At 39.5% G+C, this 18,061-nt stretch overlaps 1 protein-coding gene across 1 annotated transcript in view; it reads right to left on the bottom strand.

Annotated features, from left to right (window-relative positions):
• LOC136767388 (T cell receptor alpha chain MC.7.G5) overlaps positions 1–16,646 on the bottom strand; it is a 143,012-nt gene extending 126,366 nt beyond the window's left edge. Inside the window, exons 1-2 of the mRNA XM_066721148.1 lie at positions 16,527–16,646; positions 16,100–16,399 (exon numbers count right to left, since the gene is read on the bottom strand). Coding sequence (XP_066577245.1) covers positions 16,100–16,399; positions 16,527–16,575 — 349 coding nt within the window. The 5' untranslated portion in view covers positions 16,576–16,646. The remainder of the gene's footprint in view (positions 1–16,099; positions 16,400–16,526) is intronic.
• Positions 16,647–18,061: the final 1,415 nt, after the last annotated feature.

The following is an 18,061-nucleotide window of genomic DNA, read 5'->3' as shown; positions in this document are numbered from 1 at the left end:
GGTGCGCAGGACCTAGCAGACATGAGGGAGATCAGTGGAAAGATAGGGGGGTAAAATGAGAATGTCCTCCATGTAAATTATTGCAAAGTGGTTCAGACTCTCAGAGCATTGATCACAACAGACTGGAATACAGAAGGGGCATTGACCTAAATGAAGGGCTTCACCAAATACTCATAGTGGCCACTGTTGGTTATAAATGCTGTTTTCCACTTATCTCCCTCTCAGATTCGGATTAATGCACTTGTAGCGTAAGGTACACTTATAAATTTCAATTAAAGAAGTGAATTTATAGTATCACCTTATCACGAATCCTGGAAACTTGTAGAACTCAATTTCTGTAATAATTGGACGCAGACACCAATTCCAAAGATATAAATTGTCAAATTTATTCAAAAACAAGACTAAATGTAGCACTACACTAATTATACAAAAGGGAAAAACTAATTAAAATTCAACTCTAGATCAACAAATCAAAGACAAATCACTTTCGAGACCAAATCAAAGACCATGGGATTGCATATGATATCACACAAATCGTTCAACAAAAAAGGTTATAAACACATTGACTACAATACCGGTTAGTAAGACGAAGGTGAGTCTCTCATTAGTATCATTAGTCAGACATTAAACAACTATGCAGGTTAGTATTTATGTCAGGTAACTTCTCGTTATATATATATCACTCTAATTTATTTTAGGTGCTGAGAAAGATCCTATCATTACTTGTTACCACAATTTCCTTTAACTGATTATTATTCAATGATTAAGGATAGGCAGGGCCACCTATAATCTGTTGTCTATTAACTTGTGTCAATTTCAGACTAAACAGTTAAACAGGAATGAGAAGATATTTCTCAGATTTCAGATTTTATTTCTAAAATTATCAACAAAACAGTTTAATGCAACACACATTTATATTTAACAAAACTAAATGATATTACACATTCTAGAGTTATGAATCACAGATTAACATTTCTAATTGATTTCTCAAATGTCATGAATCATGAACTCCAAACTGTTAAACTTATCTGAACTTCGTCGCAGAGAGGCCTCTCTGGCTTCGGGCTCAGATAACAGCACACGGCACGAGGTCCGTGTGGTTTGGAACAAAGGCAGTCCGGCTCGGCTTTGTCCAAAAACTTCCACTCAGTCGATGCACCTGGAAGTTGGGGTTTCGCGAAAGTAGAGTCTTTTCCAAACAGATTTTCCACTGGTTTGAAGGCTCCAAGGTTGTGCACAAAATCTTGTTTGTAAGCAGCGTTCCACCGTAGTTACTTGAAGACAAAGTCTTTGAGGAAAGCAGGGCCCTGTTTGGTTCCAAGGGTCAAGTTTCTTAAGACTCAATAGCTATTTAAATGACTGAACACTTTCGTATACAGTCGACTTAGTCAATTGTCCAGCTGTAAAACTCCACTGATCAGGTGGGCACAGGCGGGCATGCGCAGTCTGTAAAGTTCTTTATTTAATAAAGTCCTTTAAAAGAATTCTTCGTACGGCTCAATCTCCTTCTCCCAGTTTAACTCTTCTGGTTCCGGTTCTGGCAACAGAGCTACAGGTTGAGCTGTGGCAGCGAGTTACTGGTTCAGGTGAGAGAGAGAGAGAAAGAGAAAGACTGTGCAGTTCCTTATAATCTGTCAGATCAATAGGTGATTGATTGTTGAATTTTTGAGATTGGATTTCGGTTTCAGCCCCCAGTGTCCTATTGGAGGGGGGCTTGATTTATGACTGATGTGAATCCATGCCATCTTTTGGAAATGCCGGTTGGCCCGGGTTCGTAGCTCTATGTCGGGATTTCGGCTCTCGTCCACTTCAAAGAGTTTTTATCACCTACAGGCCCCTTTCTCCAGACATCTCATAGCAAGATTCCAACCTATTTGGCCTCTCTCGGTGCCATCCTCCCCAAAACTGTCACTTTGATGCAAACCAGTTCCAAGCTGATGAGCTAAGGGAATCTGATAACTTTGCGGGGGGAGAGGTCTTCTTTAGATCAGTGCTTCAGCTCAGAGCCCAAATGCTCTTATCAAAATACACCCAACATAACGCTACATACCCCTGTTCTTGAATGGGACTGAGGTCGACTAGGACGTTATCCCCTTCAAGACAAAATAAGACGTTAAGCATTTATCTCAAAGTTATGTAACAGAATTCAACAGTGGACTTCACCATTCATGACCCCGAGAAATCAAAGAAAACAAACTAATAGTTCATTATTTAAGCAGAATGTATTCCAATCAAATTGACAATCCTATACTAGCACATATACAGGTTACATATTATAACACAAGTACATTAAAACAAAAAAACAATTGGTATTAGTATTACTCAGGATTGAGTATGGTTACTGACGGTAACCAATAGGTGGAAGTTGATTAACAGAGGGAGGTGACTGGGAATTCAAGTGTTATTCAGGCACCTGACCTTCACTATGTCTATAATAGTTGGTAGGGACCTGGGTTCGAATGGTTGGCTTACATGGTAAGCCGGTGCCCCCTTTAGGGACATGCACAAAAATGGTCTCATTGGGAAGTTGTACCTTGGTGGCTGTATCATATCTGTCATTCAATTCCACCTGCTTTGGTGATTCAACTTGAGCCCATAACCTGTTCAATAGATCCTGACCAATGATCAACTTCTCTGTTTCAAATTTGGAAATATAATCTGGATGAACCAACTTAATCTTCCCAAAGGTGAACTCTAACAACGCCTTTCGAGTGAGCTGTGCCTTAGTCTCTGTGTAACTTGTAATGTTCACACTACAAGCTTCCACTTTCAGTCGTTGGTCTGAGGTTTCCATAATTTGTTTCAGGTCGCCAAATGTGGTGGCAGACATTAAACAAATTTCAGCCCCAGTGTCCAACAAGGCTTCACATTCCCACACATTCTCAATGGTCACTTCTATGTAAACTTGCTTGGCTCTGCCTCTCTGTGTCCAATCACCCAGTAACATCACCAAAGGTTCAGCTTGCCTGCAGGCAACTTCCCCCACTGGGAGGTCCCAGTGGGCTGATGTGTCAGAGAAACCCCCCTGCTGTTCCTCACATCCAATCAAAAACACGGAGGCGGGGACAGGGGGTGGTTCCAGAGCTAGTCATGCCTCAGGTGGCGAGTCCGGCCCTTTACCCTGGCTACTAACTTCCAGTTTGGGAAGAGGGGGCAAAGGGAGCAGAGCTAAGCGTAGCAGTAGCTCAGAAACTGCAACATTGCTCAGAGACTGAGTTAACCCAACTGGGTTAGGAGCAGATTTCTTTCCTTTATACTTTTTCTTGTACCTTGTTTTACTCTTACTCCACTTAGGATTTTCTTTCTTTTTTTTATTGTAAGCCTGCGTGTCTTGGGTTCCATCCTTGGGAGGTTCTTTCCTTCTTTGAATCTCTGTCCCCTCTATCTCCAGTGGAGAACTAGGTCTCTCAGAGCACCTTGCCAGTACTTGGGTGCTTGAATCTTTACGATCACAGGCGCTATTGTACTTGCTTTCCCAAGCTTTCTGTGCCATTTTACGAATTTCGGCTATGTTCATATATGTTGCGTCTGCATGTAATATGATCATTCCCTTAATCGTTGGGAACAAATTAGCAACAAACAACCCTTTAAAGCTCACCTCTTCCTCGGCCCCGGGTCGATCTTGACTCGCAAAATAGGTTTTCCTAAGCTTTTCATAGTAATCACGGGGGGACTCATGCTTACCCTGTTTGATCTGGTGTGCGGCAGTCACTGCTGCCACTGGATCAATGAACATGGAATAGTCCCTAACTAATGCTCTGCACAAGCATTGAAAACTATCGCAGACCATGGACCCTTGCCTCTCCATCCAAGAATGGACTTGGCGAGAGGTAGTTTTGCGGATTAGGAGAACCTTTTCCTTCTCTGTAGCCTCAGGATAGAAACGCAAAGCATACTTAATGTCCTTAATATACGCTTCCACATTTCCTTCCTTGTCTGCTGGGTTAAAGGTTTCACAATCTTTTGCCAGTTCTCTCAACTGGCGCATGTTAACCTTTCAGTCAGGACTCTCGGGAGAGGAAGTTCGTCTGTGCGACAAGCTTCTTACCCTGGGTGGAGAAAGACTACAGGGAGGGGTACGATCAGGACGAGGCAACCCGGGGCCTAAATGTGGAGACGGTGTGCGACTCCGTGCATTGGCCAGTTCCGGCTGTTCCTTTTTGCTGTCAGGTGTCAGCTTTGCAGCCCACCGAGAGGCAGCTTGCAGGGCCCCTATTTGTTGCTTGAGACGCTCATTTTCAACTTCAGTTGATTTGAGTTCTCCCCTAAGCACCTGATTTACTCTCCTCATTTCTTCACTGTCCATTTTTAAATGTATGACCTCGACTTCGAGTATCTCCATTTTTACAGTGCCCAAATCTTTCTCCCTGACTGTTTTGCAAAGACCCATTTCCAAAACATCCCAGTCCTTCAAAACTATCTTTTCATTTTCAACCGTTTTACATCTGTCATTTTGCAGACCTTTTACTTGGATCAGAGTTGTTTCCAATTCATCTTGACATTGTCTTAAATCATTTCCTAATTGCTCTCTCTGTTCAATTAAGTCCTCTTTTTCAGCATTCAACACAATTACTTGTTTTCCACAAGTATCTAGCTTTCCTTCAAATTCTAAATCCATTCCATGCCGTTTGGCTCTTTCTTCTTTCGCTTTTGCATACTTTTCTCCTAGCTTTTTCAGTTTTTCAAACTTGCTTGTGCTCCAGTTCACTAACCTTGAGCTCGCAAGTGCTAAGCTAGCCATAACTTTCACCACCTCTATCGACTCTTTTTCGAGTTGCGTCGTAGTGTCGTTTAACAACTGAGTTCGACGTAACTCTACTTCAAAGTCCAAACTGCATAGGCATCCAAGGAATTCAGGAATCTCTGTTCCTGGTACCTTTACAATCAATGATTCACATGGGGACATTTGGGTAATCATTGTTTTGGCTATTCAGTAACAACCCAACAGAACAGTACTAGATTAATCACCTAATGACTCTAATGCCAACGCTTAGGATATCAACAATTTATCACAAGTAACTAAAACAGACTTAACCTTTTGTGACTTTGGAAACCATACACATACCACGTGGGCAATTCTAGAGCGCCCTCTAGAGTAATAACAGTGCCTACAAAAGTTTTCTTGTTTCAAAACTTTGGAATCTGGATTTCTGGACAAAGCTCTCCAATAACTATTACAGAAATTAGTTCTTTTCAGTCTAAGATTCCTCACACGGGGCACCAATTATGTAGCATAAGGTACACTTATAAATTTCAATTAAAGAAGTGAATGTATAGTATCACCTTATCACGAATCCTGGAATCTTGTAGAACTCAATTTCTGTAATAATTGGACGCAGACACCAATTCCAAAGATATAAATTGTCAAATTTATTCAAAAACAAGACTAAATGTAGCACTACACTAGTTATACAAAAGGGAAAAACTAATTAAAATTCAACTCTAGATCAACAAATCAAAGACAAATCACTTACGTGACCAAATCAAAGACCATCGGATTTCGGCTCTCGTCCACTTCAAAGAGTTTTTATCACCTACAGGCCCCTTTCTCCAGACATCTCATAGCAGGATTCCAACCTATTTGGCCTCTCTCGGTGCCATCCTCCCCAAAACTGTCACTTTGATGCAAACCAGTTCCAAGCTGATGAGCTAAGGAAATCTGATAACTTTGGGGGGGGAGAGGTCTTCTTTAGATCAGTGCTTCAGCTCAGAGCTCAAATGCTCTTATCAAAATACACCCAACATAACGCTACACACTGATCGGGGGATATTCATAAAACATTGGGGGCTGTAGCCCCCTAAAACCTGAAGTCTAGCGATGTTCCTGCCTTGGACTTGTTCCAGCCCTGCAGGCATCAACAGCAAAGGGAAGTGGTATTTCATGGTGATCTCATTCAGCCCCCGATAATCGATACATGGCCGGAGTCCCCCATCTCTTTTGGTCAATGGCTTGATGTATCAATGGCAGTGATGTGTAGAAGAGGTAAGCATGGAATTCCAAGATGTTCTATGGTTGTGCCGTGTATGAAGTTACCTGCCAACCCTGAGTCCAGTAAAGTGGATGCAAAGAGACTGTTAGAACCCCAGAAACAGGCAAGGGTCATTGTTCGGCAAAAAGGGTAATAAGGAAAATCCAGTACTCTAGGTCGATATGGGAGGTGGAAAGTGATTAGTAATATACAATGCATTGTTTATCCAAAAGCTCAGTACAAGGTATTCCAAATAACACATGCTCCCCAGGTAACAATATTAGATTGCTACAACATTGTGGCAAAATAGCTTTAAATTGTGGGGACATTGTGACTATGCAGTATTATGACATTTTGGGAAAGTTGTTTTCTAACTTAATTCATATTCTCAATCTATTTACAAAACTTCAAAAATATCTGTTTCATTTATTATGCATACAACCATCAATATACCATCAATGAAAATTATGTATGGCTTCTGTGATCAGAGAGCAAATCTAAATGCCTTTAGAAATAACACACTATCAAATAAATATCTTTTACTTAAATAATGTAAGCCAAATGTTTTAAAAGTAAGACAAACACAACATTAAATGTTTAAAAATGTTAAAAAACTAGTATATAACCTATGTACATAAATAAATATAAATGATAAGGAACGTGGAACCTAAGAAGATAATCTTGAGAATAAATATATTGGATATTATTTTGTGCCCAACGTTTTTGAATTCCTTATCACGGCTCTCATTGGCTCCGCGAGTCATCACCCCGCCTCTAACTCTGTTCTCACTGGATACAATCATCCAAGAGTCATTCAAGTGGAGAAATTGCAGTGAGCACTTCGTTCATGTGAGCATTATGCATTTATTTATTTGCAGCCACATTCTAATCAAGCAAATACATAAAAAAACTAACAAAACATTTAAAAACATGACCAGAACCAAAACTGACCTAATAATATTTCTTAAAATAATGTATTATTGCTTTGTTCACAGAGGGCTTGGCATTTTATTTTATTTTTGTTTCTTTATCAGAGCATAACTAAAAAATATCTGTAATCTGTTAATGTAAGTTTATCTTTAAGCAGTAAAGTTAATGTATGATATGTGTATGGAAAATCATGCATATGTATAGTCCTTGATTATTATTATTATTATTATTATTATTATTATTATTATTATTATTATTATTAGTAGTAGTAGTAGTAGTAGTAGTAGTAGTAGTAGTAGTAGTAGTAGTAGTAGTATTACATTTAAATTATTTATTGGGTCGTGAAAGTAGGGGAGACCGGGACTGGTTGTCACATGGGTAGGTTGTCATACAGCTCATATCTACCACTCTTGAGGACTCTGACACAAACGCAAGATAAAAATGACTTCTTCATCTGAGGTCAACCATTTTGTTATTTCATCTTAAATCACAAAACAGTGTAGTGAGCACAATTTTAAATTTTGAATTTGTTTACCATCAACAAAAAAAAGGTTGTACTTTTGAAATAAACCTTTGTTACATTGGGGTATTCAGAAAATGGAAATTGTATTGAATAAAGGAAAGACTCAGTTATGTTTTGATACTTGATCTGGAGGGCTATGCTACATCATGTCAGGTATTCAGCATAAAGCTAGCATAACAGTCTGGTTGAGGCGAGTGGTCACTTGAAATTTAGGTATAAACTTGTAATTACACATGTATTTTTTTACATCTTTGTAGACAGGAAGATGGTACAAAAGTATTAAAGAAAGACATATAGAGGCAATACACTGCAAAACTAGGGATTTTGACAAACTATCCCACTTAGATTTGATTTTGCAAAAGATCCTTTTAGAGGCCATTCAGGGAAGAACAGCATCAGTTGGATACATTAAGATTAGACAGATATTTCCTTTTGAGATTGAGATACAACTAGTGGGATACATATCCAAGGTGTCTAATATTTATTTTGGTCTTTCTCCAAAAGAAGTTCGGAAACTTACCTTCCAGTTTGCTGTGGCACACAACCTGAAGGTGCCAGAGTCTTGGACAGATAAGGAGTAAGCCAACTCAGATTGATTTACAGATTTATTAAAACTCTATCCAAAACTGTCAATTAGAAAACCAGAGGCACCTTTGTCGTTACCAGTAGTTATGTAACAGAGATAATGTGGAGCTCTGCACCTGTTTTTGTTGTTGTTTTTTCGGGCACACCACCCTCCCATTTAAGCTGTAGGCCAAACAATTACAAAGTTTTAAAGATACAGTACTCTTTCATTTGTAATTTGATTTACATAAAGGGATAGAGTTACTTACATTTAAGTTAAGGTACATTTACATTCACTTTCAAGAAATGTGTAACCTGCCTGCAACAAGGCATTGTTTATGTTCTGGTGTGGTTGGACCACTAAAGTTTTAACTTTAAATGTTATTAATTAAACATATTCAATAATTGGGTGGCACAGTGGCATGGTGATTAGCATTGCTGCCTCACAGTGTCCAGGGAAAAATCTCGCCTTATGCAGTGTTTGCTAGGTTTAGCTGCAACTCACACCCAGTAAAATAATAAAGCATTTACAAAAATGAATGGATGTTCAATAAATGTTAATTTAAATAAATATTAATATTGTGTTAAAAATATATTTGTGACGGTGCTGGATGTCACAAGTGCTCACTGTCTATTTAAACATTTATACATTCATGTTGAAGTGAAGAGTGAAGATCTAAACAATTTCCATTTGTACACAACATATTATTATTTCACATGGAATTGAAAACATGGGACCAGAGAAATACATGACTGAGTAAAATCTGTGACAACCAGCCCCGGTCTCCACAACATACATGTATTACATGAAAATATCCCTCTTTCTAAAAGTGGTAGTAGTTTACAGTTGTGAGCAAAATTATTCAACCCCCATTGCAAATCGGGTTTATTGTCAAAATGTACAGAACGAATCAAACAAAAGCAATTCAAATAGCTCAACACAACTAATGCTTCAAGTGGTTCCCCCAAATTCAACTGAAAATGCAACTTAGGAAGTTTACAAAGGAGAGGAGGCCTAGGTCTTTCTCATGCATTACTTCATCTAGTTCTATTCATCCCATAGTGTAATTATAGCGGACATTTTTGTTTCCTGCATGTATTACCTTGCACTTGTACACATTGAATTTCATCTGCCAGGTGTCGGCCCACAACTGAATATTGTCTAATCCCTTTGAATAGCCTGTGCTGCCGAGATTGTATCTGCTGAGTCACCTATTTTAGTATCATCGGCAAATTTGACAAGTTTGTTAACTATCCCAGAGTCCAGATCATTAATATAGATTAGAAAAAGCAAAGGCCCTAGTACTGATGCCTGTGGAACTCCACTAACAACCTCACTCCAGTTAGAAGCAACTCCTTTAATCGACACCCTCTGCTTCCTATACATCAACCAGCTCATAATCCATCTACTTACATTACCCTGAATGCCTACAGCTTCCAATTTGAGGATCAGTCTATGGTGTGGAACCTTATCAAAAGCCTTTTGAAAATTCAAGTATATAATATCATATGCTTTCACATGATCTACAGCTGCTGTTGGATGTTCAAAAAAATCAAATAAATTAGTAAGACCCGTGTTGACTATTACCAATAGTATGGTTTTCATTAAGATGCTCCTCTATTTTCTGTCTAATCATTTTTTCAAACATTTTACAGGTGATGCAGGTGAGACTGATTGGTCTGTAATTTCCTGGCTCACCTTTGTCCCCTTTCTCGTGGATTGGTATGACATTTACTGTCTTCCAGTCAGTTGGCACATCCCCTGTTCTAAGTGTCATTTGGAATATTTGAGTTAGCGGCCTAAAATAATTTCCCTAATTCGAAGTAACGATCGAAATATACCATCTGGCCCAGGTGATTTGTTTGTTTTTAATTCTGCTAGTCCCTTTAGTACCTCCTCCTCATTTATTCTGATCTCTCTTAGGGTTTGACTGGACTGATTGTTAAACTGTGGCATGTTATCCGTTTATTCTTTTGTAAAAACCTCTGTGAAATACTCATTTAGAACATTTGCCACATCCTGTTCATTTTTCAAGTTACTTCTATTTTTGCACTTTATCTGTTTAACCTCCCCCTTTATTGACCTCTTGCTGTTGTAATATTGAAAAAAAGCTTTTTCCATTAGCTTTAGCTCCAAGAGCTATGTTTCTTTCTATTTCCCTATTTGCTTTGCTAACCCCCTTCTTAACATCTTTTTGCAGCTCAACATATTCTTTGTGTTTTGTTTAGTCTCCATCCCTTTTGTACACGCTGTACAACATTTTCTTTCTCTTGATATTTTTTGCATACTTCTATTAAACCATTTTGGCCAATGTTTTTGGTCCTAAATTTGCTACGTTTTGGTACAAATTTCTCCTGAGCCTCAAGTAGTATATTCTTAAGATATAACCATCAATTTTCAACTGAATCTGTATCCAGTGTGCTCCAGTCGAACTCTTCTAAGTGTCGCCTCATTCCTTCAAGGTTTGTTTTTCTAAAATTGTAGGCCTTTGTTATAGACTTGGTCATTGTTTTTTAAAAGAATGTCTCAAAGCTAACCATATTGTGATCACAGTTTGCCATTGGTTCTCTAACTAGTGTCCCTCTGACTCTATCTTGGTCATTTGAAAAGATCAAATCAATCCATGCACTCACATGCACTTGATTCCCTAACAAATTGAGTTAGAAAGCAGTCATTTACCATCTCAACCATTTCTATTTCTGCTTCTGTAATCCCAACTGGCTTTCCCAGTCTATGTTTGGGAAATTGAAGTCCCCCATTATAATATCCACATCCTTGTTATATGCAGTCCTGATTACACTGTACAATGCAACATCTTGCTTGATCTCTTGTTCAAAAGTTTCATCCACAAATATTCTGTTCCGTTACTGGGATCTAATATGAGTTCTTCTACCTCAATGTCATTTTTTACATATAATGCTACCCCACCCCATCTTCAATTTTGCCTGTCTCTCCTAAACTGTGTGTATCCTGTCAGCTTGTATTCATCCCCATCATTTTCTGTAAGCCATGTTTCGATCACGCCTAAAACATCACAGTCACATGCCAGCACTGTGGCTTCTAGGTCTAACATCTTGTTCCTTATACTCCTGGCATTCAGGTACAAACATTTCAGGACTTTCCTACTAGCAGTTTCCCTTTGTTTTCTTCCCTTTGTGGAACATCTCCCATTGTCAGAGCTCCCTGCCCCCCTGGTGCCTAGTTTAAAAGATTTTCAATTTCTCTGCACATGCACTTTCCCAATGCATTAGCCCCCCTTCTGTTTAGATGTAGACTGTCTGATTTGTACAGGTCCCATCTATCCCAGGAGAAAGACCAATACTCCTTAAACATAAACCCCTCTTCCCTACACCAAGATTTCATCCATGTGTTAAACTTTCTAATCTCAGCCTGTCTCCCTGACTGTGCATGTGGTACTGGAAGTATTTCAGATATAACTACCATTGAGGTTCTGCTCTTTAGTTTTGTTCCTAACTCTTTACATTTGTCTTGCAGAACCTCTGCCTTACCTTTTCCTATGTCATTGGTTCCAATGTGGACCATAACCAGTGGATTCCCCCCGGCTATGGCCAGGAACCCGTCTACTAGTTTAGGGAGATCTGCAACCTGAGCACCAGGCAGGCAAGATCCCATGCGGGTCTCCTTATCACTAGAACACACTGTGTGATCTACACCTCTAAGAATTGAGTCTTCTACTATAACTACATCCCTGTTCTGGGGGGGGGAGTGGGCACCATGATGCTCTGGTGCACAACTGCCCTCCCATCACCTTTTGAGCTGTCATTGTCCATCTCGGTGTCCAGCAGTTGGAACCTGTTGGGCAATTCTAGCTCTTGTGGTGTCTCTAGGATTTCAACATGCTGACCAACATTCACAAATTAAATGTTCTTGGATGAGTTCATCCAGGAAGGCAATCATTCTGCAAACCTGACACTGTAGTGGCCACATGCTTCTAAATGATAGTTTTCTTTTTTTTTTGTCTCTTGGTTTCAGATCCCTGGTCAACTGCTTAACTTTTTAAGCTGTTTTAAGTAGCTTTTGTATACCTGCCCCCAATTCACACCTAACTGGCCCCACCTGCAACAGAATTCCTGCTAGTCATTGACAAAATCTCCTTTCAACAACCTATTTTCTTTCACCAACTCAGCAGCTGAACTGAATAGACTTCCATTTAAACAAACTACAGACAATGCTAACTTCAATTAAGGAAAACTTAAAACAAAATGAGCAATACTAAGACTGGTCTGAAACTAGTCACACAACAAGATGGCTGCCTCTCTAATGACTTCTCCAGTCTCAAAATTATTCAATGCCTTCATGGGAAGCATCTTTAGTACTTAGTAGAACACCCTTTTGCTGTTATGACCTGCTGCAAATGAGATGCATAGCCAGACACCAGCTTCTGTCAGCATTCCTGAGGAATCTTAGCACATTCCTCCTTAGCAATATCCTCCAGTTCAGTAATATTCTTGGGTTTGCGTGCTGCAACCGCCTTTTCAAATGCCACCAGAGATTTTCTATGGGGTTCAAGTCAGGTGACTGATGGTCACTGTAGAATCTGCCAGGACTTCTTCTGCAACCAAGCCTTGGTGGAATTTGAGGTACGGTATGCTTGGGATCATTGTCCTGTTGGAAGGTCCAATGACGCCAAAGCTTCAGCTTCCTCACAGACGGCATGACGTTTTCTCCTAGGATTTCCTGATACTTCAATGAATCCATCTTGCCTTCCACACTCTGCAGGTTTCCAGTGCCAGAGGATGCAAAGCAGCCCCAGAGTGCCGGCGGAGACTGAGGGTTGTATTTTAACACTATTAATTATAAATATTACAAAAAAAGCGAAATCCCCTACAACAACATAACTACATAGCTTATTAGGCCATATTTGCCCCCAGCGTTGCCCCCCCCCCATCTCATAGTTAGACTTACCGGATTGTGGGGGGGGTGGTGAGTTCAGTTAGCTGAAGCAGTGAGTGACACTGAACTGAACTCGAAACATCATAAATTAGAATCAGTAGCCACTTCAAACGATGCCAAAGAGACTCCTCTGGTGCGCAGCGGAAAAAAGAGAAGAGGAGGGAAAATGGGATTAGGACAGAGGTGATGAATGAATACTTTAAATAATTGCATACTTACCGTTAGAGCAGTGTTACAACTAGCTAGCTTACTTTGGACGATACTAACGTTCGCTAATTTAAAGAGCTACCTATAGTTAATGTCAGTTACTTTTACCTTAAATTCATTAGGGAATGTTGGAAAGACTATTCAGGTGTTTGGGGAATAAGCTAACCTATAACATATTTTTGAGAAATACACTTTTTCTTTTAAGTGTGCTGCACGAACCATCCACTTATTCATAAGTCGTTTCATGTCACTTGTTTGCTGCAAGAAAGGCAAGGCGAGTAAGGTTGTAGAACAATGCTACATTATGCATATTGCACTAAGGTTTCTGTAATATAGTTTTTTCGTGCAATAATCTTATTTATATTGTATTTATAATTCGTTTTATGTCACTTATTTCTTTAATACTGTTTTTATTTTGTGTTTTTGTTCTTTGTTTCTGAAATAAAGACAATCTCAAAGACATTAAGTTATGCAGTTTCTGTGTGAGTGTATGAACACAATGGTTGGTGGTGGAATTGCTGCGATACAAGGGGCACCAGCTAAAATCTTACCTAAGGCACCAAATTCATCAGGGCCGGCCCTGTCACTGTCCATACGTACATTTTAATAATATATTTTGTTTTTACTTAGATCCCTATGGTATTTTACCAAGGCTGCAGACCGTACATAAATTAGCATATTATAAGGATGATAAAGACTATTGTTCCCCTCGGTTGCAACTTTCTTTTTACGGGATTAGTGTAGGGAAATTGTATGCATTTTGAAGTCGTTGACGTGTTACTATACTTTAATTTATTTAATTATTAATTCATTATACACTCACCTAAAGGATTATTAGGAACACCTGTTCAATTTCTCATTAATGCAATTATCTAACCAACCAATCACATGGCAGTTGCTTCAATGCATTTAGGGGTGTGGTCCTGGTCAAGACAATCTCCTGAACTCCAAACTGAATGTCTGAATGGGAAAGAAAGGTGATTTAAGCAATTTTGAGCGTGGCATGGTTGTTGGTGCCAGACGGGCCGGTCTGAGTTTTTCACAATCTGCTCAGTTACTGGTATTTTCACGCACAACCATTTCTAGGGTTTACAAAGAATGGTGTGAAAAGGGAAAAACATCCAGTATGCGGCAGTCCTGTGGGCGAAAATGCCTTGTTGATGCTAGAGGTCAGAGGAGAATGGGCCGACTGATTCAAGCTGATAGAAGAGCAACTTTGACTGAAATAACCACTCGTTACAACCGAGGTATGCAGCAAAGCATTTGTGAAGCCACAACACGTACAACCTTGAGGCGGATGGGCTACAACAGCAGAAGACCCCACCGGGTACCACTCATCTCCACTACAAATAGGAAAAAGAGGCTACAATTTGCACAAGCTCACCAAAATTGGACAGTTGAAGACTGGAAAAATGTTGCCTGGTCTGATGAGTCTCGATTTCTGTTGAGACATTCAGATGGTAGAGTCAGAATTTGGCGTAAACAGAATGAGAACATAGATCCATCATGCCTTGTTACCACTGTGCAGGCTGGTGGTGGTGGTGTAATGGTGTGGGGGATGTTTTCTTGGCACACTTTAGGCCCCTTAGTGCCAATTGGGCATCGTTTAAATGCCACGGCCTACCTGAGCATTGTTTCTGACCATGTCCATCCCTTTATGACCACCATGTACCCATCCTCTGATGGCTACTTCCAGCAGGATAATGCACCATGTCACAAAGGTCGAATCATTTCAAATTGGTTTCTTGAACATGACAATGAGTTCACTGTACTAAACTGGCCCCCACAGTCACCAGATCTCAACCCAATAGAGCATCTTTGGGATGTGGTGGAACGGGAGCTTCGTGCCCTGGATGTGCATCCCACAAATCTCCATCAACTGCAAGATGCTATCGTATCAATATGGGCCAACATTTCTAAAGAATGCTTTCAGCACCTTGTTGAATCAATGCCACGTAGAATTAAGGCAGTTCTGAAGGCGAAAGGGGGTCAAACACAGTATTAGTATGGTGTTCCTAATAATCCTTTAGGTGAGTGTATATATATAAGCCTCCTAATTTTTCAAGTTTTTATTGAAAGTCCAGTGAATAACTTCAAATGCTACAAAGGTAAGTGGTAGACTGCCAGAGATTTTGATTTTTTTAAAGTTTAGGTTACCAAAAACTGGAAAATAATGTACATTTTTAAGTTATATACTGTGTTAACCACCTTGACATGTTAAGCTCTCTACGGGTGTGTGCTGCTTCTACCAAAACGTGGATGGTCTTGTTTTGATCAGTAGACTGTCTGGTTCCAGAATGTCATAATCGTCAATATTTTCTGAGATTTTGTATTCCTACTCAGACCAAGTATCCCCCCACCCCCCATTTCAGAATGCGGAGGCGGGGCGTAAATGCGGGGGTATAAATACCATGTTTTTCACATCAGAGAATGCTTCACATCGTTAGAAAGCTGAGAGTGTTAGCTACCATGTGATACCAAACACTTGGCAAACAACACAACAGTGTAGAGTACACATGGGATTAAAGAGCAAACGGATTTGGTGCCCTTTTAAGGGTACCAGAGGGGGTTGTCAGCTTTAGAGGTTAGATTTTGTTAAACAAAACGATTCCATGATTTATTTTTTATCTCCAATTGTTTATTTGTTCTATGCTTTAATTTCAGAGTACACTGATACATTAAACTGCGTACATTTCTATAAAAACTAGAAAAGTGGAGGTGTTCTAAAACCTTTGACTGGTAGTGTATCTATCTATCTATCTATCTATCTATCTATCTATCTATCTATATGCAGAGAGAGAGAGAGAGAGAGAGAGAGAGAGAGAGAGAGAGAGAGAGAGAGAGAGAGAGAGAGAGAGAGAGATTGCAATCTGTAAAATTGGGATACAGTTTTCCTTTCCTTGTCCTGTTGGTTAACTTGAATCGTGGTGTTCATGCATTGAAACACATTGTCTTCCTTTTAGTATTGTAGCCCCCAGTAATTCAGACACAGTGCTCTGGCAGCGCAATAGTATATCGCACTGTCTTCGATCAGAGCGTTTTTAATATGCAGTGAGAACTTGTTGTTTGAGCTCTCAAGTTTTGCCACGAACCTCTCTCCAAATCCTTGCCCATAGTGATCCCCTTCTCTGTATATGAATTCGGGAGCCCGACTCTGATGCTGTCTGTACCAATACATATAATAACTGCCCATTTCCCCATCTTCTAGGTTACAATGGAAAGTTACACTTTCACGTTCTCCAAGGTTGGCGGTTGGAGGAGTCTGGATGATGTTTGGATTCGATTCCACACCTGCGATTAAAATAAAGATGAATTGATGAATGAACAAACAATAGAAAACGCACATAATAATAATAATAATAATAATAATAATAATAATAATAATAATAATAATACAACCAAACAAATACATGTATACCTAATTCATTACACTGGAATACTGCTATAAACATCAGAAGTAGATGCATGTTTCTTCCTCAGTTCATGTGTTGCAGTTTAAAGAAGAAAAAGTACTGCTCTTCCGCTTTTTTGTTGCTTGTTTTTTTTTTCATTCCGAACCACGTCAGTGCGCAGGTGTTGTTATAGTTGTTGTTAATGTCCACGCCCCTTTAAAGAAACAGATTGTATATGGCGTTTGGTCTGTTTTCAGTTGCTGCTATGTTACCATAAACTGTCTTTCTGCATCACTGCTACCACCAAAAATGTTAAAATATAAAAAATGCCTATCATGTTTCTATGACAGGATTTCTCAAAAAATTCCGTCGCCGTTTCCCGTATTTTAGTTCATATTAAAGATGGCAAATTAGTCTGATGATGTTCCAAACAGCAATGTGAACGATATATTATTATCAATTTAACGTGTATAGAGAGACTATTATACAAAAAGTTAAAAACGTTGCTTTGTTTAGTTTAGTCTTATAATGACCGTGTTGTAATAATAATTAGCACTCGGACATAGGCTAGTATCGGTAGATTGTGTGTGCGTGTTTGTGTGTTTCTAGTTTTTAAGCACTAGCGATATTTGCTTAAATGCTAATATTGTAAGACAATTAGTGCACATTTCAAATGAATATGTTTACGAATATGCAAGGAATAACTCATGCACATGTATAAACATAAAAATATGATCCACCTGAGGAAGCACTGGAAGAGGGTCAGCGGGAAGGTTGTCGGCCCCTCAACTCAGAGGGAGAAGAAATCGAGCAGGAGGCGTATATGGCCCATGCCTTCCAATCACGGCGGAACTGACCTTAAAACTAGCGCAGATTGCACAAGAGTGACCCAAGCATGCCACGCAACATGTTTGAGGGTCTGCTGCTTGTAGCTTGGAGGGGAAACCACCACACCTACCACGTCAGGACTTGTGATCCTTGAAGCCTTGAAGTTGAAGGTCATGGAGCTGGAATGTCGAGTGTGGAAACTTGCATGAGCCATGAGGGAATCAGGAGTCAAGAGAAACACACGAGTACTGGAGCACAGTGTCAAAGTACCCAAGTGTTGAGTGCTCGCAACATAACCTGGCGTAAGGCTCAAGTATGAATCAGAAATCTCAAATTTAACATTGACAGCCATCTGAAATGTCAACCCAACAAGTCAAGCAGAGCACAACAAATGGGGCAGGGACAGCAGACCGCTAATCTATACAGTATGGACGCAGAGGTCGATGGGATAGCCCTGCAGGAAAATAACTTAATAGCGGTTATATTTAAACGTACAATAAATAATCATCTAACAAAAAATAAAGTCTCAAATCATTGGACCATAGGGCCCAATTCAATAAAAAATGAATGTGCTTCAATCGCTTGCAGAAGCATTAGCAGCATTACTGCAAATGGATTTCGTCCTACTAAACTGTTGGGATATCAAATCTAAAATGTTGTTTTTTTGGTGACAAACACGCTTCTTACATATCTTGCTTTGTGCAGCAAATACAGTATTGAATCAATGAAACAA

Source organism: Amia ocellicauda, chromosome 14 (genome assembly GCF_036373705.1).
Source record: "Amia ocellicauda isolate fAmiCal2 chromosome 14, fAmiCal2.hap1, whole genome shotgun sequence".
Lineage (NCBI taxonomy): Eukaryota > Metazoa > Chordata > Actinopteri > Amiiformes > Amiidae > Amia > Amia ocellicauda.
This window is presented reverse-complemented; position numbering and strand designations above follow the sequence as displayed.